The 25,901-nt window shown below is 38.7% G+C and overlaps 1 protein-coding gene across 1 annotated transcript; it reads right to left on the minus strand.

Moving 5' to 3' along the window:
- Positions 1 to 4,283: 4,283 nt before the first annotated feature.
- LOC131931443 (uncharacterized protein RP689-like) lies at positions 4,284 to 15,414 on the minus strand. The gene is made up of 3 exons (XM_059288239.1): positions 15,257 to 15,414; positions 12,280 to 13,457; positions 4,284 to 4,301 (listed from the first exon to the last, which is right to left on the minus strand). Exons 2-3 carry the CDS (start codon positions 13,219 to 13,221, stop codon positions 4,284 to 4,286), a joined length of 960 nt encoding a protein of 319 aa, XP_059144222.1. The 5' UTR covers positions 13,222 to 13,457; positions 15,257 to 15,414.
- Positions 15,415 to 25,901: the final 10,487 nt, after the last annotated feature.

The following is a 25,901-nucleotide window of genomic DNA, read 5'->3' on the forward strand; positions in this document are numbered from 1 at the left end:
TATTGTATAAAGAAGGCATTCTGGAGAGGGGGTTGGGGAGGAACAATATCTGAGGGGTAGAGCATGGTGTAATGTTGACACCATAAAGAAAGGTAAAAGGAAGAATTGATATGGGTTAGGGCAGGGAGTAATGTTGACACCATAAAGAAAGGTAAAAGGAAGAATTGATATGGGTTAGGGCAGGGAGTAATGTTGACACCATAAAGAAAGGTAAAAGGAAGAATTGATATGGGTTAGGGCAGGGAGTAATGTTGACACCATAAAGAAAAGTAAAAGGAAGAATTGATATGGGTTAGGGCAGGGAGTAATGTTGACACCATAAAGAAAGGTAAAAGGAAGAATTGATATGGGTTAGGGCAGGGAGTAATGTTGACACCATAAAGAAAGGTAAAAGGAAGAATTGATATGGGTTAGGGCAGGGAGTAATGTTGACACCATAAAGATAGGTAAAAGGAAGAATTGATATGGGGTAGGGCAGGGTGTAATGTTGACACCATAAAGAAAAGTAAAAGGAAGAATTGATATGGGATAGGGCAGGGTGTAATGTTGACACCATAAAGTAAAAGGAAGAATTGATATGGGGTGGCAGGGTGTAATGTTGACGCCATAAAGTAAAAGGAAGAATTGATATGGGGTGGCAGTGTGTAAAGTTGACACCATAAAGAAAAGTAAAAGGAAGAATTGATATGGGGTGGCAGGGTGTAATGTTGACGCCATAAAGTAAAAGGAAGAATTGATATGGGGTGGCAGGGTGTAAAGTTGACACCATAAAGAAAAGTAAAAGGAAGAATTGATATAGGGTAGGGCAGAGTGTAATGTTGACGCCATAAAGTAAAAGGAAGAATTGATAAGGGGTAGGGCAGGGTGTAATGTTGACGCCATAAAGTAAAGTAAAAGGAAGAATTGATATGGGGTAGAGCAGGGTGTAATGTTGACACCATAAAGTAAAGTAAAAGGAAGAATTGATATGGGGTAGAGCAGGGTGTAATGTTGACACCATAAAGTAAAGTAAAAGGAAGAATTGATAAGAGTTGAGGATGGAAACAAGTTTACATTTCACATAAATGTTCATATCTCACGTGGTAAGTCATGTGATAAGTCAAGTGATAAGTCAGATTATAAGTCATGGTATTAGTCCTGTGAAAAGTCATGTGATAAGTCAGATTATGTCATGGTATTAGTCCTGTGAAAAGTCATGTGATAAGTCAGATTATAAGTCATGTGATAAGTCAGATTATAAGTCATGGTATGAGTCATGTGATAAGTCATGTAATACGTCAGATTATAAGTCATGTGATAAGTCAGATGACAAGTCATGTTATAAGTCAGATGATAAGTCATGTAATAAGAATAAGTTATGTGATAAGTCAATTGAAAAGTCTTGTGATAAGTATGTGATGAGTCATGCAATAAGTCATGCGATACGTCATGTAAATCAAGTGAGCAGTGAGATGATAAGTCAAGTGATACGTCAGATGATAAGTCAAGTGATATTTAGATGATAAGTCAAGTGATATTTAGATGATAATCCAAGTGATAGATGATAAGTCAAGTGATACGTCATGAGATAAGATATGTCAAGTAAAAAAAAAGGCTATTACCGACGTTTGTGTCTACAATATTTACAATATTTTCCGCTACTGTCGCTGGTGAAGGGTGTGGAGGGTGTGGTTGGTGCACGAATAAATAAAAGAGATAAAGCAGCGAGTATCGTGTTATGTTTACTTTTATGTTTTTTTTATGAATATTATTTCTTTTAAATATATTACCTTCTTTTGTTATGTCATTCTTTAATATATATTTTTAAAAAATAATTAAGAAAAGTAATTGCTTTTTAATTTGTTTAGTACAAATATATTAAAAGGAGCTTATGAGCACCCCTATTTAAAAAAGCGCAAAGAGAAAAAAGCGCACACAGAAAAAAGCGCAAACAGAAAAAAGCGCAAACGGAAAAAAGCGCAAAGAGAAAAAAGCGCAAACGGAAAAAAGCGCAAACAGAAAAAAGCGCACACGGAAAAAAGCGCAAACGGAAAAAAGCGCAAACGGAAAAAAGCGCAAAGACTCTAGTTACATCAGCTGGTCAAAAGAATATAAAACGTGAAAGCTATGTATGTGTAATGGTTTGTCGTGTTATGTTTACTTTTATGTTTTTTTTATGAATATTATTTCTTTTAAATATATTACCTTCTTTTGTTATGTCATTCTTTAATATATATTTTAAAAAAATAATTAAGAAAAGTAATTGCTTTTTAATTTGTTTAGTACAAATATATTAAAAGGAGCTTATGAGCACCCCTATTTAACAATGTTAAAAAGGGAAATAAGTCATGGAAGTCTTTTGAGCGTTTGTCTATCTTACACACTACAACTCAGGCATATATTTTTTTCACACAACAGCGTGTGTTAGCTACTGTATAACATCACTACTGTAGTAGATCTGTTTGTTATTTACAAAAGCCTTTACCGTCAAGTCAAAAATGCAAGAAAATTATTTTTTTAACTACAGTATTTCATTATGGTCGGCTATGGGCCCATAAATGGCGTGGGCTCCCCCGCATTGCGGGGTCTGGCGGCACTGTAGTTCCGCCCAGAAGGAAAAGGGGGGGCGGGGGTGACATATGTACCCGGGCGCCGACGTAAAGGGGCGCCAAAATGGGTTGGAAAAATAAATTGAAAGCTTGAGGGGGGTGCAAATCGAAAATTTGAGGGGGGGGGGGGGGGGGGTGCAAATAGAAATCTTGAGAGGGGGTGCAAATCGAAAGTTTGTCCCCGGGCTCCGGGAAGGGTCGCTACGCCTCTGGTTCCGCCCCTATATAAGAGCTATGTAAAGGGTATTACACGCTTTTAAAAAAAAAAAAAAAAAACCTGACCAAGATGTATGAACGAGGATTTTACCATTGCTCTTGAGCAGTGCTTAAAGTTGAGTCGCAACATTTGGAATAAACTGGCAAGCAAAGCGCATATTTAGCTAGGCAAGACCTGAAATGTATATTTAGTAGTTTACATTGGCCGGCAAATTAAGATGTCGTGAATATTTGATGATGAACAAGACACAGCGAAGATTTCAACTTAGGTTAAATTGGTTTTTAAGGAAATGATAAAAATGAGACAGCTGGTCAATGAAATAACCAGTGGCGTAGGCAAAGGGGGTTAGGGGGGTTGGGGGGTTATAACCCCTCCCATTTACTCAAACCCCTATATATATATATATATATATATATATATATATATATATATATATATGTGTGTGTGTGTGTGTGTGTGTGTGTGTGTGTGTGTGGTAAAATATTTGAACCCCTCCTATGACCAACTTCTGGCTACGCCACTGAAATAGACAATGCCGCTGGAGGGATTCTGTTGATCGTTGGGTTAGCATACAATAGAAATATAACACATGTGTTTTAATTAACCCTTATGTTTGCTTGTATACAGGGATCGTGTGTGTGTTACGGCTCTAAGGCGATGTAGTTGCATAAAAGCGATTTATAACAGGGACATTGAAAGAAATGCTTGTTAGAAATTGTAATTAAAAAGAATATTATTGTATTAGTCTGAGTGGGAAGACGTATGCAAAGTGTGATTATATGATGTGTGTGTATGATTGCATTTTCTTGACAGAGTGGTTGTATGTATGATAGTGATATAGTAGAGTGTAATTGCTTTGCAATTCAGAATGAAGTTATACTTTATAGCTGAAAAAGATTTGCTGTTAAATCAATACTTTGTGTACAGTTTGTGTACAGTTTGTGTACAGTTTGTGTACAGCTTGTGTACAGTTTATGTACAGTTTGAGTACAGTTTGTGTACAGTTTGTGTACAGTTTGTGTACAGTTTTTGTACAGCTTGTGTATAGCTTGTGTACAGTTTGTGTACAGTTTGTGTACAGTTTTTGTACAGCTTGTGTACAGCTTGTGTACAGTTTGTGTACAGTTTGTGTACAGCTTGTGTACAGCTTGTGTACAGTTTATGTACAGCTTGTGTACAGCTTGTGTACATTTTGTGTACAGTTTTTGTACAGCTTGTGTATAGCTTGTGTACAGTTTGTGTACAGTTTTTGTACAGCTTGTGTACAGCTTGTGTACAGTTTGTGTACAGCTTGTGTACAGCTTGTGTACAGCTTGTGTACAGTTTATGTACAGCTTGTGTACAGCTTGTGTACATTTTGTGTACAGTTTGTGTATAATATCTAAAACCCCGACAGCAGCCATACATGGAGCATATCTCGGTAGCTAGAGGCTATCTGTATAAAACTACTCACTTAGTCTCTAGCGCAGTACCATCTTTCAAAGCACCAATTTTTCCTAGATGTAAAGATTTATGTAGGCTCACATCATTAATTTAAAAAAAATCAAAACCTCACTGACAAAATAATTATATAAAAATAATTCTGATTTCGGTCTAAACCAGGGGTCGGCAATCTTTTGAAGCGGAAAAGCCAAAAGTTACATTTTTCAAAATTTCCCTGGTTTTAAAGAGCCACTAACATTATTTTTATTACAGTTTTTTTTAATTTTTTATTAAGATTATTAGTATTTGTTCAAGGAGCTGGAGAGCCGCATCTTGATGTCAAAAGAGCCGCATGCGGCTCGCGAGCCGCAGGTTGCCGACCCCTGGTCTAACTGTCTCATTTTTACAAGCTTTTATTTAGTTCATAAAGTCTGTTAGTGGATTTGTGGCAAATCATGTAACTCAATTTTGACCGACTTCTATTGGAGTGATTTCGTTCAAACTTTTTATATACCTTCTTCTTTGATCCAAATGCATGATTATCTATTTTTAAAATAAAATATAATTAGACATTCAATTAGTCAATAAAAATCTAATAAACAGGTTCGAAACTAAGGTTGTTATTATAAAGGTTTTTATATTTGTTTTATTTCTACCGTTAACTCTCATTTAGATTGAGTTTAAAAAAAAAGTTTGTGTGAGCTATTTTAAATTCTGGCTGACCTCTTACATGCATGAGTGATTTTGATGTAACATATTGCCTAAAATAAAATATTTACCTATGAAGACGAGAAGAAACACCAACAAAATACGCGCATAAGTTTTCATATTTCTCTCAGTATCTCGCGTGTATTGCCCAGTGAAGAGATGCCGACGTATGTCCGTCCACGTCCCCATCCAGTTATATGGGCTCACACAGGTGACGTGCGTGTTACTGATAGGGTTTTCAAATCACGTGATTTTTTAATGGGCGGAGCTTGGCTCAGAACTCACAGTAATCTCGATTTTCTAAAATACTAACAGGGGTTTCCAAACTTTTCAGCCCGAGGGCCGCATTAACTATCAAATATCAGTTCAGGTGCCAGTTTCTCAGGCATCTATTTGTGGTGGCGGAGGTACTTAGATGCACACTTTTTTGTATTAGAAAAGTCTTTCATTGGAAAAAACTTATAAAAACCCACCCTTCCTTCTTTGAACTTGTCTCTAAGGATCTCATTTGCTTACAATTCAATAACTTCTATTTGCAGTTCATCTGGGCAACTGGCCATATTTGCTTCAAAGGGGTTTTGAAACACTCTCACTTCTTCTGCCTTTGAATCCAAGTCAGAAAACCGCTACTGAAACTGCTGCAGCTGGAGGTCTTTGATGATCTCGTATGTAAATGACGTGGGGTACTCATGAAGATTTTGCACTGCTGAAAGTGCGTCAAGTTGTTGGCCTTTACTTGTTCCAAATACATGACAAGTTTGGATCTGAAGGCCTTAAGGTAGGTGTATAGATCAGAAACTAGATATCTCTTGGAGTTTTAGGTTCAGAAAATTAAAATGACTAGTTATGCCTGCATTAGAGACCAATTTCTATACCCACTCTTCATCAGACATTAATGGCTGTGGCCTGCCTTTACTTTCCAGGAAGTCACCAATTTCCTTTCTTAACTTAAATACTCTGCTCAGAGCTTTCTCGCAAATTAGCCATCTCACTGCTGTGTAATATGGTAAATCTTGCGATTCCGTGTTGGTTTTTTGACATGTCTCTGAACTTTCTGTGGTTGAGCCCATGTGGCAGTATGAAATTCACCGTGTTCACCAAATGATTCAGTACACTGCTAATGTCCAAATATTTAGCACACAAAGCTTGCTGGTGAATAATACAGTGCAGGAACATTGGTTGTAGAATATTTTTCTCATTCGCTTGTCCAACCAAGCCTTTCTTTATGCCACTCATGTCCTTTCCTCAATCAACTGTCATGCAACTGAGGTTAGTCCAGTCCAAGTTATAATCAGCAAATGTTTTCTTTAACTCATTGAATATATCCTCTCCGGTAACAGTGCCATATATATTATGCAGGGAAGCCAGCTCTTGTGTTATGTTCATGTCTTCATACACACCTCTAATGAACACAAGCAGTTTAGAGGTAGAACAGCTGCCCAGCGACTCATCCATTGCAATTGAAATATGGCGAAACTTGCTTGAATTTTTCGCTATTAGAGTCGCAATGTTTTCACCAATGTCTGCAACACGACGGGCAATGATATTTGCACCCAAAGCTACATTTTCAAATTGTTTTCAATTTTATGTGCACAGTTCCTCAGCCATCACCAACAAACATTTTTTTTTCTGTGGACAAAAAGATCGCCGGATGAGAGGACATCGCGGGCCGCATTCGGCCCGCGGGCCGTAGTTTGGAGACCCCTGTACTAAATTACCTAATGGTTTATTACATGCAGAATTTACACCCATTACAATTTCTTAGTAGAATATGAATGGATTATTTTCCCCCAAACTTGTGAACTATAACGATAAGAAGGGAGGAATGCAATTTCTGGTTGAATTCCATTAAATTCAGAATGTTTATTTTTTTATTTTTATTTTTTTGTATAGAGCCACTAAAGCTAATTCTTCATTACAACAATTTTTTCTACCCGTAATAGGTGCGTAATAGTTGCGAAACGTTGCCCGTTGATTTCTATAAACAATTCTGAATTTAAATCATGCTTTTTTTTCCTGTCCATTTCAGTGCCCAAAACTGCCATAATGGACACAACCGAGAAAAGTCTCGAAATTATTCGAAAGGCTCATTAAGTATTTTAAAAATTACACACGATTTTATTAAAATAAATATGGTTATAAAAATCTGAGTGCTTGATTTTTGTTGGACTTAAATAAAGATAGAAGTAATTGATGTTTTAAGTATTTTCGGTATACATGTATACTTAGGTAGGGCCTTGTATTGTAAAAGGTATATTTATGTAGGTATACTAAGGTAGGTTCTTGTTATGAGACAGGAATACTAAGGTACTTCCTAAAGTACTAAGACGCATAAGTAAGTAGGGATTGTATTTTATTTCTGTTGAGTAGCTCGCCTCCCAGCTTCGGAAATCGCTTTTCTTACGATGTGTACATACACACACATTACGCGTTTAATTACGGAAATCGTTGGTCTTACGATGTGTACATACACACAAATTACGCGTTTAATTACGGAAATCGTTGGTCTTACGATGTGTACATACACACAAATTACGCGTTTAATTACGGAAATCTTTGGTCTTACGATGTGTACATACACACAAATTACGCGTTTAAATTACGGTGTGTGGTCTAGCGGTAGAAAGCTGGACTGCTAACCCGAAAGTCTCGAGTTCGAATATGGGCTCAAGCCAGTAGACCGTCCCTGAGTCCACCCAACTCAGATGGGTACCTAACTCACGTTAGGGAAAGGAAAGGCGGCTTGGTATAGTGCTGACCACACTATCTCTTCATATGCCGAGGTCACAGAAACAAGTGAACTCTACTTCACTTGCCCTATAGACCGTTAGGTTTGAAAAGGGAACTTTACTTTTTACTTTTACGGTGTGTACATACACACAAATTTACGCGTTTAATTACGGAAATCGCTGATCTTACGGTGTGTACATAAACACAAATTTACGCGTTTAATTACGGAAATCGCTGATCTTACGGTGTGTACATTCATACACATTTACGCGTTTAATTACGGAAATCGCTGATCTTACGTTGTGTACATACACACAAATTACGCGTTTAATTACCCTCACGAGATGGTGTCTATTATACTAACAGTAAGTCGATTGTAGGGCAACTGTAGTGCAATGCAATTTTCACATAGAAAATAAAATAAATTAAAAAAAAAAACTCTTTTGTGTACATGTAATTAAAAAGTTTGGTTTATTTTTTTCGATTTGGAATTTGATAAAAATTCACCAGATTTAAGTAATAATTCATGATGATTATTTCTATAAATGGTTTCAACGACCAATTCACGATAACATATTTCTAAAAATGGCTTCAACGACCAATTCACGATGAATATTTCTAAAAATGGCTTCACCGACCAATTCACGATTAAATATTTCTAAAAATGGCTTCAACGACCAATTCACGATGAATATTTCTAAAAATGGCTTCACCGATCAATTCACGATTAAATATTTCTAAAAATGGCTTCAACGACCAAGTTCTCATGTTGACTATGGACATATTGTACCAGCCGCCCCCCCCCCCCCCCCCCCCCCCCCCCCCGCCGTGATAAAGATTAACATGAGTCATCATATTAAAAAAAAACTTTGCGGGATTTCAACTAAACCTACACTGCTTGGTCTTGCTAATGACAAAATTATAATTGAACTAATCGTGCGCCTGCACACACACAGACAAACAAAGAGACTACATTCTAATATAAGAATATGTAGGGTTGGAAGGGTACTTCTAGTGCAATAGGACTATAGAAATATAGAAGTTTGTAACAAAGGCGATCGTTTTTCGATTTTCTAAGAAAATGCTTTATGAAAATATGATATGAAATTATCGTAAACAGAGCGAAACACCCTTTCCGGTTACCGGCAATCGCCCGAAATGTGACAGAAAACACGTAAATTCGTAGTTCTTTACGAAAGGTTTCATTATTAATGTTTTAAAACGGTTTTTTTTTTCTTTCATTTACGCTGCGTGTTTACATCCCCCGCCTATCTGTGGCAGCCTTTGGTTACGACCTGACCCACTCACGACCCGACCCACTCACGACCTGATCTCTTCACGACCTGACCCACTCACGACATGACCCACTCACGACCTGACCCACTCACGACCTGACCCACTCACGACCTGACCCACTCACGACCTGACCCCCTCACGACCTGACCCACTCACGACATGACCCACTCACGACCTGACCCACTCACGACCTGACCCACTCACGACCTGACCCACTCACAACCTGACCCACTCATAACCTGACCCACTCACGACCTAACCCCCTCACGACCTGACCCACTCACAACCTGACCCCCTCACGACCTGACCCACTTACGTCCTGACCCACTCACGACCTGACCCACTCACGACCTGACCCACTCACGACCTGACCTCTTCACGACCTAACCCACTCACGACCTGAACCACTCACGACCTGACCCACTCACGACCTAAACCACTCACGACCTGACCCCCTCACGACCTGAACCACTCACGACCTGACCCCCTAACGACCTGACCCACTCACGTCCTGACCCACTCACGACCTGACCCACTCACGACCTGACCCACTCACGACCTGACCCCCTCACGACCTGACCCCCTCACGACCTGACCCACTCACGACCTGACCCACTCTCGACCTGACCCTCTCACGACCTGACCCACTCACGACTTGACCCACTCACGACCTGACCCACTCACGACCTGACCCACTCACGACCTGACCCACTCACGACCTGACCCACTCACGACCTGACCCACTCACGACCTGACCCACTCACGACCTGACCCACTCACGACCTGACCCACTCACGACCTGACCCACTCACGATTTGACCCCCTCACGACCTGACCCACTCACGACCTGACCCACTCACGACCTGACCCCCTCACGACCTGACCCCCACTCGACCTAACCCCTTCACGACCTGACCCACTCACGACCTGACCCATCACGACCTGACCCCCACACGACCTGACCCCCTCACGACCTACCCCCTCACGACCTGACCCACTCACGACCTGACCCCCTCACGACCTGACCCACTCACAACCTGACCCCCTCACGACCTGACCCACTCACGACCTGACCCACTTACGACCTGACCTACTCACGAACTACCTTGACCTTGTTTTCACTATAGGGCTATGGTCTCGAAATCTACTAGCTGCATCGTTCGAGAACGAGAAGTTGTGACCTACTTACAAGCCCTATTGCAAACACCCAGTCACTGCTAAAATCAGGCTCGCGACAAACAAACAAACAAACAAACAAACAGAAAGGCCAGCAAACAAACACCAATAGGTATTTTAAGCGGTGGCCATCTGGGATGTGACGTCATTAACGTTTCCACACAATTAATTTCCCCTACATTTCTACATCATCGATTCGCTTCACATTTTACATTATCAATACTTTACACATGTCAACACCATCATCATCTTTTTCGTACCTAATTAAGTACTACGTGTCAACTTATTACGTCCCATCCAGACCGTTTAAACCGGCATACACTGTCAGCATTAACAAAAACTTTATATTATTAAGAGATGCGTTCACTAGAAGGTCGTCCATAAATGACGTCCCACTCGTATGGGGGAGGGGGGTCCGTAATTTTGTGACGGTGTGTGATAAAGGGGAGGGGTTCAGATGGTGCAACGTCACACTTTTGCATTATAAAAAAGCAATGTTAGAAAAAAGGAATTTTAGACTTTATTTTGCGTTTTAGAAAACTGTTTTAATACATTGTAATAGGAATTGATTAAAATTCTCAATTTTGACATAGTTCTGATAAGATTTTGGCAAAATTTCGATGTTTACAAAAATTAAACTGCTATTTTGAGAGGGGTTGTAGGGTGAGGTGTGACGTCATTTTAGGGGGGGGGGGGGGGTCTGGCTTTTTGTGACGACGTGTGACGGAGGGGAGGGGGGAGGTAAAAATCGTCAAAAAAAGCGTGACGTCATTTATGGATGACCTCTAGTGACATATACCGTATGTGTAGCTGGATCTCGAACTCAGTACTTGCAGTAAAACACTCTCCCATTTGATTGTTTCAACATGGCACTTGAACTTGTGTAGCAACAATATGGTGGGAATAAAACGTCATTTTACCTTCGGTCCAACCTGTTCTCAGTTCCCACTGTCGTTTTGCTTGACAAATTGATACTTATATTATGATTGTGTGTTGATATTTTTTTAAATTTAATCTGAGCAACTTCTTGATAATTTATTATTTAATCTGACCAATGATTTGATAATTCTTAATTTAATCTGACCAACTATTTGATAATTTATTTTATTTATTATTTAATCTGACCAATGATTTGATAATTTTTAATTTAATCTGACCAACTATTTGATAATTCATTGTATTTATTATTTAATCTGACCAATGATTTGATAATTTTTAAGTTAATCTGACCAACTGTTTGATAATTTATTATATTTATTATTTAATCTAACCAATAATTTGATATATAGTAATTTAATCTGACCAACTATTTGATCATTCTTAATTTAATCTGACCAACTGTTGATAATTTATTATATTTATTATTTAATCTGACCAGTGGTTTGATATTACATAATAACAGTGTTTCTTCCAGACTTTTTTCTCCGGGGGGCACTTGTAATTTTCGGGTGGGGGGGGGGGGGTAGACTTTCTTCGGTGGGGGGGGGGGGCAGACACTGTTAAAAGTATATATTTTCTATACAAATTATATAAATTTCATTTCGTTCGGGGGGGGGGGGGGCGGTTAAAGAGAAGAAGATGCCTGGAAGAAACTCTGGAAGAGATGTCTGGAACAAACTGCATAATATAATTTGACCGTGAATGTAAAAATATTGTAAAACTTTCGTCTCTGTAGCACCTAACACAAGCAACTCAGTGAAAAGCAATCAAGTGCAAAATATTTAAAAGAATTTCAACATGTTTACAAAACTTTAGCATGAAACATGTTATAATAGAAGTAAAATTGTAGACTTGGAAGAACAACAAAATGAAAACATAACCAAAATCAGCAAAATATGATGTTCTAGACTTGTGAAAAGTATGTGGTTGACAGTTGAAGAAAGTAACTTCTATCAAGACTAAATGCTTTTATTAAAACGCTATAAGAAAAATAAAATTTCGCTGCTGTATAATTTAGCTAAAAATGAGTAAAAATTTAATTGGCAGTATTTTTTCTGGTTGCCATGACAACCAAAATAAACTCAACACCTCACTAGTGGACCTAATTGGTTATAATTGAACAAACTTAAATGTGAACCCCAAAAAGGGAAAGAAATCGCCTTCAAATGGTTACACATCAAACATCGTATACATATAACTCACATCCCTGCAAGGAATCTCTTCCACAGCGTAGCCGTCAGGAAACTGACCAGCAGAGATCTTGTCCCTATAGATATGACCATCGTACGCAGCGCAAATCTCGTACTCATAAGACCTTCTGGCCACGGCCAGGCTGTCACGTGGTACAGGCACCCTGACACCCTCAAACACGTCCTCGGTTAGAGGGAAAAATAAGTTTTTCGGGTGGATGAAAGTGTTTCGAGACACGGGGTTGTCTGCCCATATGTAAGTCTCGTCCATACTGTAGAAGAAGATATCCATAAAGGGGTAAGACAGGTTGGTGTAGAGAAACTTCCAGTGGAAGCTACGCTTCTGCCAGATCCGGAAACCTTCGATACACGACAACGTTTGTTTGACTAGCTCCCAGTGGACGCTGGCCACACCAATGTCAAGGTCATCGTCCCAGGGGATGAACCCCCCGTGTCTCTTGACACCCAGCAGTGACCCGTCGATGAGAAAATGTCCGACACCGACCTGGTCCAGAGCCTTTGCTGCCACCTTATACAGGTACAAGTTGTCCACTTTTTGGCTCAGGTTTAGCGCAGGTAAGTAACGGCCATGACCTTTCTTTAATGACCTGATTTGAGATTCGTTGTTCCTGAGGTAAGAATAGGTCAGTATAGCTGAGGTGTTGATATCTTGTTTCGTTATTTTCGGCTTGTTTATATTCAAACATGTCATGTTTGTGAACATTCCCTCTGGTATATTTTCTCCAGCAAGATGTATCCTTACTAAGTCAACAGTAGGCAATTTTTTCCAGGCAGAAAAAAACACTTTGCCAAACACAAAGTTTCGAACTGGGATGACGAAGATTACAGAATAGAGCGTCGCCATCACAAACATCAGCCATACATACATTTTCAACTTCGATATCCATATCATATGCCTGACAGCAGAAACATTTTTAATCGCACATTGAAACATTTTTCAATTTAAATATATGTTAAAAATTTATTATCGTAAACCCTTTTAGAGTATTTTATTAATTTACATACATTTGACTAGAGAGAAAACTTGTTTTGTTTTTTGAACTAACAGAGTGTGACAGATTATATAAGACGGAACTCCTCGATGGACTGACCAATCGTGACATCTGTTGTAGAGATCCTTATGGTCAGGGAGTTTTTTATCCAAGATTTTTTATCTTCACGTTTAAAGATCTGAAAAAAATAAAACAATCGTTAAAAAAATGCATCATTTTCTACACCAGCTTGACTACAAACACGAAGTGTCCCAACACATAAGTAGCTCGATGTGTGTGTCTGTTTGTGGGCATCGAGAGAGAGAGTCAAGGGAAACAACCAAAGAAATACTAAACACAGCAGGCCAAAAAGCTGAGAGCGGAAAGTAATTAAAAAAATAAAGTGGCTTTTCGGATTAAAATATTTCTTTTTTAAAAAAAATTCTTTTGTCTTCCCATCATCACAGCTGTTATAGTTATTTAAATAGTAGTGGATAATAATTATTTTCTACTTTTTAGTGCATTATTACATAAAAGCTTGTTATTTAAACATTTTTTAGGATTTTTTTTCCAGTACTTCAGTTGTTTAAAATGTACAATAGAGTTGCATGACTAAAAACCATTGCGCACCGAATGAACGTGATAATGAACGTATAATAGCGCGGAATAGTTGGGTAAGCCTGCCAACTAATTTGGTACAATTTGTAATTAATTCATAAAAAAATAGTTAGGCAACAAATTACGTCAAATTTAATGTCATGTTGCATTGTGTTTATGTCTTGACTCACGTACCAACTATGAACCGAATCTATCAGTCAAAAGTGCCCGAAATTTCGCTCGGGCGTTTCGATCTAGACTGACGACAGACAGAATCGGTGAGTTTAGTAAAAGCTTGTAAATAAAAAGCATTCTTCTTTTTATAACAGACAAGAATTAAAAAATAAACCGAGAGTGATCTCCCCTAAACTTTTTCGAATATAACACAACGGGAGATGGCACATCACGATAAAGAAATGATTTTTTATCTATTTTTAATTACATAAACTTTTTAAAATAGAATAAAATCTCGTAGAAAAAGTGAACGAAAAACAGTATGTGTATAATAGTGCGGAATATTATTAGTACTTTATAAATTCATATGTTTTTTTTTTTTTGAGAAATCGGAAATAGCGTAAAATACTACTTCCGGTAAACGAAAATTACTCAAAATTTGAACGAAGACAAAAATTTTACATTTTACTTATATGAGAAATTTCGTTTATCTATCTGAAAAAATACTCAAGTTAAAGGCTTTTGAAAAATTGAAAGTAGAATAATTTTTACTTGCCATTATTGGAAATCGTAGAAAAGTTAATACAGGGCAACTAAATTGATATAATACTTATATACGACATTTCATCAACCTAGCTGTTACGGTACTCAAGTTATCGTGTTTACAGACACACATACACACACAGACATACGGACAGAATTGCAAAATCCAGTTTTTCCGACTCGATTACGCATAAAACGCCAAATTTTTTATATATTAGGATTTATAATTCTTGCCCGATTAAAATAAGTCCTCTATACTCCGGATGTGATGAAGGACTGAGGAGTAAAGCGATGAAAACTGAAAATTTCATGCGATTTTTGAGCACGATTACAATGCTTTCTCTATACTCTGTATACTCTGTATACGAAAAAGTAAAAATATTATGTGAGCTGTTTTCCTTAAACAAGGGATGTAACTACTAAACAATTCAACAACTTCTCAGTTTTCCTACCTTGTTTATTTGATCGCATACAGCGCTAACCCTTCTGTAATAAATAAACAAATCCTTTGCAAGAATATTTAGTGTGTATTACACGTTACCAACAAGTTCTAACAGCTGTTAATAAAAGTAATTCAGCTTAAATCATAAGAGTGGAACAATTGAATGTACTTTGAGACATTTGATGAAAAGCAAGAATCACTTTTGTTTACAGTAAATTGCTCAAAATTTGAAAGACACTTACGCAGATGATCTTTGCATTTTCGTCCATTTTATTAAAATGGTGTTCAATTGATCTTGTTCACACAGGAGTAAAGTAAAACATTATTTCCGGTTTCCTAATTAATTTTTAGGAATTAAATAAACTTGTGTCCAAATTAGTCTTACCCAACTTTTCCGCACTATTTTACGCGCTTTGTCATGTTCATTAGGTGCGTAATGGTTTTTAGTCATGCAACTCTATTGTTAATTTTAACAAACTTAAAGTACTGAACAATAAACAGGGAGTGATCTCGTAGAATCTCGTAGAAAAAAGAATTGCGCACCAAGTGAATGCCAAACAAATGTGCATAATACTGCGGAATATTATTAGTACTTTAAATTCACATGCCTTTGTTGAGAAATCGGAAATAGTGTAAATTACTACATCCGGTCAACGGAAATTACTCAAAATTTGAAAGAAGGCAGAGAAGTATATATTTTACTTATATGTGAAATGTCATTTATCTATCTAAAACAGTACTCAAGTTATAGGCTTTTGAAAAATTTAGAGTAGAAAAAGTTCCACTTTCGTTTATCGGAAATCGCTGAAAATTTGTTACTTAACTACAAATTTGATATAATACTTATATATGAAATTTCATCAACCTAGCTGTAACGGTACTCAAGTTGTCGTGTTCACAGACACATACATACACAAATATACACATTTTGTTTGGTGTTCACTTGGTGCGCAATTCTTTTTTTTTCTACGAGATTCTATTCTATGTAAAAAGTTTAAGTAATTAAAAATGGATTTAAAAATCATGTCTATACCCCATGTTGCCATCCCTCGTAGTGTTATATAAGAATATTCGAGAAAGTTTAGGGGAGATGACTCCCGGTTTATTTATTAATATAGATGACATTTAGTCCACCTGACTGAAACGATACGCACGTTATCGGTTTTTAAGAAAACGGAAATGGTGTAATGACCATGTACCAGATATCGGAAATCGCTAAAAAAATGGAAAGAAACCTTTTATAAAAATCTTTTACTTATGTATGAAATTTCGTCCCAAAAATGGATAGAGACCTACATATATGATCTTACTCCTTCAAATGAAGTCGAGTCCACCCTAATGAAAGGGTACCCACTTTATCGTGTTAACAGACAGACAGACACACATACAGACACACACAGGCGCACATACATGCACAAACATGCACATACACACATACACACAAACGCATACAAGCACAAACACACACACAGACACGCCGAGAAGTTAAACAAAATAAAACAATGTCCATGCAGGAATAACTCCTCAAGTTACGATCAGGTAAAAAAGGATTGTTTCAATATTTAAAAAAAAAACTGCAACAATAGCACAGTATGCATTACACCACGTTTACAGTTGCGACATGTATACTATACATGTCTAGAAAAAAATCTTCCCAATAAACAAGTTCTGATAATATAAGCTTTTGCGAAGTTTTGAAGTTTTTTGTTTCAAGACGTGTATACAAAACATGTCGCAGGTGTAAACGTGCCGTTAGACAAGCATGCTCTGAAACGGGCTATAAATACAATACATAACACAATCCCATGTCGAGTCTCCACTGTTAATAGGAGGGTGGGGGGGGGGGGGGGGGGAGGCGACGAGGGATTTCAACATAACAACTTCCTGATGTGCACACAAAAAATGTATACAACAAGGTGAAATCCGTAAACTTTACAATACACCTTCCAGTCATAAAACAGAAAGTAAACCATTACTGACGCTAATATGTAAATGTGATTCAAGTAATAAATCATCGAATTCTAAAAAGATGTGTATATTCGACGCAAGAGAACCAAATGAAGTTTTGAAAATTGTGTACGTGTGTACCTTTACCTACTTTACAAAGCTCAATTAATATTAAAACAATACATTTTAGTAATTTCTAAAATTAAATTAACGAAAATTGACTCAATCGAAATTTAGTACCTTCATTCAATGTTTACCTACAATCTTTACCTACAATACAAAGCTCCATTAATATTATAGCAGCTTTCTTTTTAAAACAAAGAAATACATTTGGTAATTTTTAAATTAAATTAACGAAAATGAACTCAATCAAAATTTTATAGCTTCATTTCATGTTTCATTCAATATATATATATATATATATATATATATATATATATATATATATATATATATATATATATATATATATGTGTGTGTGTGTGTTTGTAGGTGTGTGTGTGTATGTATGTATAAATGAACTAAAGTACATAATGCTAAAAACTGACACAGGGCCCATACATACAGACGGAAATACATATCTTGCCAATAACTAAATAAATACATCCATACACAACACCAACAAAACAAAGAAACACAGTTTTATAAAGACACATGCCCACACAAGGAAGGCTGATAAAATAAATTCATCATACACAAATACATTAGGAAAATACAAACTAACGGAAGCCAAACAAACCAGACACTGTAGCCTTCAACACTGCAGAAAGCTATCAGTCTTGTTTTATGTTATATAGATCTAGTAAACCTTAATCATCACATCATCTTTTCTGTGCGTGCCAAAGTCACATGGGGTAGATGCAACAGAGTTCACGTGTTTCAATGACCTCAACTACCATGGGGTAGGTATATGTGGTCAGCACTAAGCTCAGCCGTCTTTGTTTCCTTAATATAACCCAGGGATCCATCAGGAAAACTAAATTTGTAATTAATAATTTCCCAATTCAAATTATGAAAATAAAAAATTAATTACGTTAGTTAACATTATTTCAACCGGAATAGTTACATTTATGTATATTGAATATTTTGTGTTAAATTTTCTTAAATTCTATATGAGTCACTACCTATACAGACGTCCGTAGAATAAAACACAACAAAACAACAAACAACGAGGGCTGGCTCACAGACGTGTGTAGAGCACCGGAAGTGTGTTGTGTCTGACACAGGCCGTCCAGCACACGGATCCTGTATTGATCGACTCTGTACGTCTGCTGGCTCACCCTTCCCAAAATTGTGCTGGCGGACAGAACGTAGGACAGAGGTCATCGTGACCGTGTGTGTGTGTGGGGGGTGGGGGTGGGGGGATGGGGGTTTGGTGTGTGTGGGTGGTGCGGGTGCATGTGATGTGGTGTTGAGTGGGTATTGTGTGATGAGTGTGTGGCGAGTGTGTGGGGGTTAGTGTGGTGGTGTTTGGTGTGGTGTGTGGGTGGTGAGCGGGGAGGTGTGTGGGGTGGTGTTTAGGTGGTGAGTGGGGTGGTAAAAATGTGTTGTGGGTGGTGTGTGATGAGTGTGGGGGGGGGTGAGTGTGGTGTGGTAGTGTATGGGTGGTGAGTGGGGTGGTATGTGGGTGGTGAGTGTGGTGGTGTGTGGCTAGTGAGTAGGATTGTGTTTGTGGTAAGTGGGATGGTAAAAATATGTTGTATGTGGTGAGTGTGTGTGGGGGTTAGAGTGGTGGTGTGTGGGTGGTGTGGGTGGTGAGTGGGCAGGTAAAAATATGTTGTATGTTGTGTGAGGTGAGTGTGTGGGGGGTTAGTGTGGTGGTGTGTGGGTGGTGTGGGTGGTGAGTGGGCAGGTAAAAATATGTTGTATGTTGTGTGAGGTGAGTGTGTGGGGGGTTAGTGTGGTGGTGTGTGGGTGGTGAGTGGGCAGGTAAAAATATGTTGTATGTGGTGTGTGTGTGGGGGGGGGGGTTAGTGTGGCGGTGTGTGGGTGGTGAGTGGGCAGGTAAAAAATATGTTGTATGTGGTGTGTGGTGAGTGTGTGTGGGCAGGTAAAAATATGTTGTGGTTGGTGTAAGGATGACAAGTGTGTGGTGTGCTGTATGTGGGTGTATGGTGTTCGGGTGGTGTATGTTTTTGTGGGTGTATGGTGTTCGGGAGATGTATGTTGTATGTGGGTGTATGGTGTTCGGGTGATGTATGTTGTATGTGGGTGTATGGTGTTCGGGTGATGTATGTTGTATGTGGGTGTATGGTGTTCGGGTGATGTATGTTGTATGTATTTGCTGTGGTTTTTTTTTTGTTCGCCTCAATCTATTTTAGAAATAAATACAGTTCTATTCCACATGCCCCATAGAAAATTTCTGCAACCTTACATTTGGATTAACATTTTCGCCATCGCTCTCCTTTTGCTTTTGTTCAATATTATACATTTTATTTTAAATAGTTTTTATACATAAAGAAAACAATGCATTAAAATTTCAGCATGGTAGTCTAAACTCTTCGTTATCTTGTGAACGCGACACTCTCAACACAAATGGTTTTCATTTTCCACATCTGAGTAAAAAAAAAGTCAGTACTCTGAATATCATTACACTTTATGCAGCTGTAGTTAAATTGTGTTGGGTTACAGACGGACGGACGGACGGAAAAACGGACCGACGGACAGATGGACTGACGGACAGACGACAGACGGATAGACAGACAGACGGACAGACGGACAGACGGACGGACGGACGGACGGACAGACAGACAGACAGACAGACAGACAGACAGACAGACAGACAGACAGACAGACAGACAGACAGACAGACAGACAGACAGACAGACAGACAGACAGACAGACAGACAGACAGACAGACAGACAGACAGACAGACAGACAGACAGACAGACGGACAGACGGACCGACGGACGGACGGACGGACGGACGGACGGATGGACGGACGGACAGACAGACAGACAGACAGACAGACAGACAGACAGACAGACAGACAGACAGACAGACAGACAGACAGACAGACAGACAGACAGACTGACGGACAGACAGACAGACAGACAGACAGACGGACAGACAGACAGACGGACGGACAGACAGACAGACAGACAGACAGACAGACGGACAGACAGACAGACAGACAGACAGACGGACAGACAGACAGACAGACAGACAGACTTGGCAAATTACGTGTAGCAAAGCCTGCTGGACGACAAGCACACAAAATAAACACACATATATAAAAATAAAGCTTACGACACATACTAAAAAAAGTTGGCCAGACAAAATACCAAACAAAGACCTGTGGCGAAATACAAAACAGCAGCCACTAGAGAAGGATATCAAGGCCCGTAAATGGGGATGGATTGGTCACACACTAAGAAGGGAAGAAGGAAATATTGCAATAAATCAGGGGTCTCCAAACTTTTCAGTCCGAGGGCCGAATTGATTATTAAATTTCAGTTCGGGGGCCAGTTTCTTCCAGGCATGTCTTTGATTTTTCTGGGCAAAGTTCCTCAGCCATCACGAACAAACGTTTTTTTCCGTGGACAAAAAGATCTCCGCGGGCCGGAATAGAGGACATCGCGGGCCGCATTCGGCCCGCGGGCCGTAGTTTGGAGACCCCTGCATTAAATAAATGATAATCCCCAGGGAAAAAGGAAAGTGGGTCGGCCAAAGAGATCGTGGAGAAGAATGGTAGAGGAAGAGGCAAAGACAGCTGGGCTCACGTGGGCACAGATAAAGGGAGCAGCTCAAAACCGAGTCCGCTGGAAAAGTGTAACTGCAACCCTTTGCTCCCCAGGGGCCACAAAGGAAAAATGAAATGAAAATGAATGAAATATAAAAATGTAACTTCACGCATGTAATTAACAAATGTGACCGGTTTTCTGTAAGTAAATCAGGCAGATGTCATAAGCTTACTTGACTACATAATCACTATTTGGGTCTAGCTTGTCCGAATTCTTCAATCACTAGCTGAATATAGCACTAGTCCGAATTCTTCACTCTATCACTAGCTGAATATAGCTCTAGTCCGAATTCTTCACTCTATCCCTAGCTGAATATAGCAATAGTCCGAATTCTTCACTCTATCACTAGCTGAATATAGCGCTTGTCCGAATTCTTCACTCTATCCCTAGCTGAATATAGCACTAGCCCGAATTCTTCACTCTATCATTAGCTGAAAATAGCGCTTGTCCGAATTCTTCACTCTACCACTAGCTGAATATAGCACTAGTCCACATTCTTCCATCACTACCTGAATATAGCACTAGTCCGAATTCTTCACTCTACCACTAGCTGAATATAGCACTAGTCCGAAAACGAAACAGAAACTTTCCAAACAGGAAGCGGATATTGAATGATAAACGTCACGATTGTAAACCAGAAAAAGATAAAATGTGAAACTGTCATTTAGTGACTGATAAAGATAAAAGTGCGTTAAATCTTTTACAACAGACCAACTATCCGTTTTTCAATACTAGACCAAATTAAATATAAATGCACTTCATAACTGCACTAATAAACAACACTCAATTTGTCAACCAAGCCAATAAATTAAAGCCCTAAAGCCGAGACATTAATCTTTAACAATAGAAAATTTCCAGGTAGAGATATAACCCCCAACACCCCCCCCCCCACATATAGAGCTGGCTTACAGCTATCGGGTACAATAAACACGGAGTGGAATATTCGTGGGAAAGGGGGGGGGGGGTGTCGGAATGGGGGTAGGCCTATACATTTAACCAGAGGAACAGGCCGTCCAGCACATTTATCGAACTGCATATATTTAATTGTGTTCATAGTGGCTTAACATTTACATAACTTTGTTACAAAAGGAAGGTAATTGACACACGCATGCAGACAACCACATACATACACACACACTCACACACAAAACAACAGATACACATTAGACTCACAAAGAGACTTGCACACACCCATACAAACACAAACACACAAACACACAAACACACAAACACACAAACACACAAACACACAAACACACAAACCATACGAAAATAGAAAAATTTTAAGTACACCATACATCTAGGCTTTCCCATTGTCTTGCTTCGGTATGGGCCACCAACTAGTTCTCCAGAGTTCTCTGTCCTGCTGGAGTATGGGCCATCAACTACAGCTCTCCAGAGTTCTCTGTCCTGCTGGAGTATGGGCCACCAACTACAGTTCTCCAGAGTTCTCTGTCCTGCTGGAGTATGGGCCATCAACTACAGCTCTCCAGAGTTCTCTGTCCTGCTGGAGTATGGGCCACCAACTACAGCTCTCCAGAGTTCTCTGTCCTGCTAGAGTATGGGCCATCAACTAGTTCTCCAGAGTTCTCTGTCCTGCTGGAGTAATTGCCACCAACTACAGCTCTCCAGAGTTCTCTGTCCTGCTGGAGTATGGGCTACCAACTACAGCTCTCCAGAGTTCTCTGTCCTGCTAGAGTATGGGCCACCAACTAGTTCTCCAGAGTTCTCTGTCCTGCTGGAGTAATTGCCACCAACTACAGCTCTCCAGAGTTCTCTGTCCTGCTGGAGTATGGGCCACCAACTACAGCTCTCCAGAGTTCTCTGTCCTGCTGGAGTATGGGCCACCAACTACAGCTCTCCAGAGTTCTCTGTCCTGCTGGAGTATGGGCCATCAACTACAGCTCTCCAGAGTTCTCTGTCCTGTTGGAGTATGGGCCACCAACTACAGTTCTCCAGAGTTCTCTGTCCTGCTGGAGTATGGGCCACCAACTACAGCTCTCCAGAGTTCTCTGTCCTGCTGGAGTATGGGCCACCAACTACAGTTCTCCAGAGTTCTCTGTCCTGCTTGAGTATGGGCCACCAACTACAGCTCTCCAGAGTTCTCTGCCATGCTGGAGTATGGGCCACCAACTACAGCTCTCCAGAGTTCTCTGTCCTGCTAGAGTATGGGCCACCAACTACAGCTCTCCAGAGTTCTCTGTCCTGCTGGAGTATGGGCCACCAACTACAGTTCTCCAGAGTTCTCTGTCCTGCTGGAGTAATTGCCACCAACTACAGCTCTCCAGAGTTCTCTGTCCTGCTGGAGTATGGGCCACCAACTACAGCTCTCCAGAGTTCTCTGTCCTGCTGGAGTATGGGCCACCAACTACAGCTCTCCAGAGTTCTCTGTCCTGCTGGAGTATGGGCCACCAACTACAGCTCTCCAGTTCTCTGTCCTGCTGGAGTATGGACTACCAACTACAGCTCTCCAGAGTTCTCTGTCCTGCTCGAGTATGAGCCATCAACTATAGTTACTAATCGTTCTGTGTCCTACTGATTTCTCCATCTAGTAACATATTTTAGCGATGTCTGCTTAATAATTTCTTATATATATATATATATATATATATATATATATATATATATATATATATATATATATATATATATATATATATATGCCATTGTGGTGTTGCACAATATTCCAAAAGACTCTCACATGTATAAGACAGCGACAAAACTAGTCCCACGCCTAACATGAGCACAGTGACGTTTTCTCACAATCCGACAATAAATAAATAAAAAGATTGTTTTAAAAGTAATTCAACTCTCCATTCCTGCATCATATCACAAACAATAAAAATGTGCTTGAACCATTGGAGGTTTAAGGTGTTATTAACATAACTTTTAAACGAATATATATATATATATATATATATATATATATATAGAGAGAGAGAGAGAGAGAGAGATAGAGAGGGGGAGAGATGCAGTTAAGAAGAGAGGCTCAAAGTATTTTCCGGTGCCTATTAAAATAAATCAAGAATTTCTTAGACTAGCATTCCAGCCTCACTCTCACACTTTGATCCCGGTGACAAGGTCTCGAGTTCGGATCCCGGGATCAATTCTCAGGGTCGTTGTGCAGTTTTTCAAGGTCAGGCTTATGTTTTGTAAATATCTCATTTTTAATGTTTCACCACATGTTTCTTCTTCTTCGTTCTTAATTCAAATGCGCTTGAAATTAAGTATCACGTGATAACTAATTATTATGAACCACATAGGTCGTTGACTCCGATTTCTGCAGGCTTTTCATTTTGTATTTGGTTCCACAGACTTTGTCAAACCAAGAACAAGGCAGAAGTTGATTGAAATTGGAGTTCTCTCATAAATGAGCAGCTGTTCCTAGCTATCAAGCTTTATCTTCCCGGGGGTTCAAACTCGGGACGTTTCGGTTCAGCAACCGTGAGTTACACCCGACTCGACAAAAGGAAAAAATGAAACAACAAAGAAACAAACAAAACAAACAAACAAAAATCAAACAAACAAACAAACACCACATTTGAAATGTTCACATCATTACACTACAAGGAATATATTTGAAGAACATAAAAAATCCAACCGTTCACAATATTTTTATTCACAAACCTTATAAGATACAATATCAATATAAAATAACGCAAATCAACGTCCCTCTAATAAAACTATAATTTTCCCGTAATAAAACAACAAAATGTCACTGCAGCAACTTGCGACAAAACACAATGAAAATTACATTTCCTAAATAGGCATAATACACATACACGGGCATACACACAGATAAAAAAAAAAACACAGATTAAGCTTTAAAATATGTTTAAAAAATATTTCAAAAGTGGGTTTTCGATTGCCACAACCAATGGCTGTCTAAAGTTTTTTTTTACTTCTTGTTTATTTGATGCTTTATAAATATTATATACAACATAGTAAATAAATAAATAGATATCGTATGTTAATGACAAAAAATGAATGAAACAAGAAACAGTAACTTTAAAATCGATTGTAAAAGAATAATAATTGACACGAATGAGTGTTGTTCACAGAAGGATTAGTTTACACGTCTTTGAAATATCTTCAGCAAGATGTTGTGGGCAAGGGGGGGGGGGGCGCTTTTTCGCCAACAAAAGTCGCAAAGATTTTTGGTAAATTGGTAAGTAGAGAACTCTTTAAACCACTTTAAATAAAATGTCGGACACCGACCTGGTCCAGAGCCTCTGCTGCCACTTTATACAGGTACAAGTTGTCCACTTTTTGGCTCAGGTTTAGCGCAGGTAAGTAACGACCATGACGTTTCTTTAATGACCTGATTTGAGCTTCATTGCTCATGAGGTAAGAATAGGTGAGTATAGCTGAGGTGTTGATATCTTGTTTCGTTATTTCTGGCCTTTTTATTATCAAACATTCCATCGGGAATATTTTCCTCAACAAAATGCATCCTGAATAAATCAATTGTAGGCACTTCCCGCCACGCAAATTTGACAGAACTGAATAATACAACGTTTCGAACTGGAATGACGAAAACAGCAGTAGTTGTTGCCAACATCAGGACCACCAACAGTAATAAAATTCTCCACTTTAATAGCCAAATTTTACGATAAATATTTGAAAAATTTACGTTTTTCAAATTTTCAAACATAGGCAAAGCATTAGTCTTCTCTAGCATAATTTATATAAAATTAAAAAAAAATTGTTTATCCTTTAATATAAAAGTGCTAATTATCAATATTCAATTTATACTTATTTTAGAGTACATTATGCAGAACAAAGTAAATTAAGAATTTATCTTAAAACTGTTTAATTTAAAACATCTATAATTTTAGACTAATAATAACGTCATCGATTCAATTTTTAACAAACCAGGTATGGACGCTTGAATGTTTAATGTCTAAGGTTAATACAATCTAGTACTTGTACTCTATACGGCCAATAAACCCTTGCTCTATGCAAGCCTATCAGAGAACCAGTTGCTTTAGAAAATATCTTTAATACAAGGATTTGTAGCAATTGTCATTAATTGGATTCTCTTCGCCTCAATATATTATTAGTATGTGGCACCTTATATTGTGTACGTTGTTCTCAACGAGTAAAAAACAAATTCTGAAATCAGATTAAGAGAAGGAGTTTACAATATGAAAGTTATAAGAGAAAATTTTAACTAGTTAAATGATTTTAAATAGA

The sequence above is a fragment of the Physella acuta genome, unplaced genomic scaffold (genome assembly GCF_028476545.2).
Source record: "Physella acuta isolate Inbredline_101_S28 unplaced genomic scaffold, ASM2847654v3 ptg001970l, whole genome shotgun sequence".
NCBI lineage: Eukaryota > Metazoa > Mollusca > Gastropoda > Physidae > Physella > Physella acuta.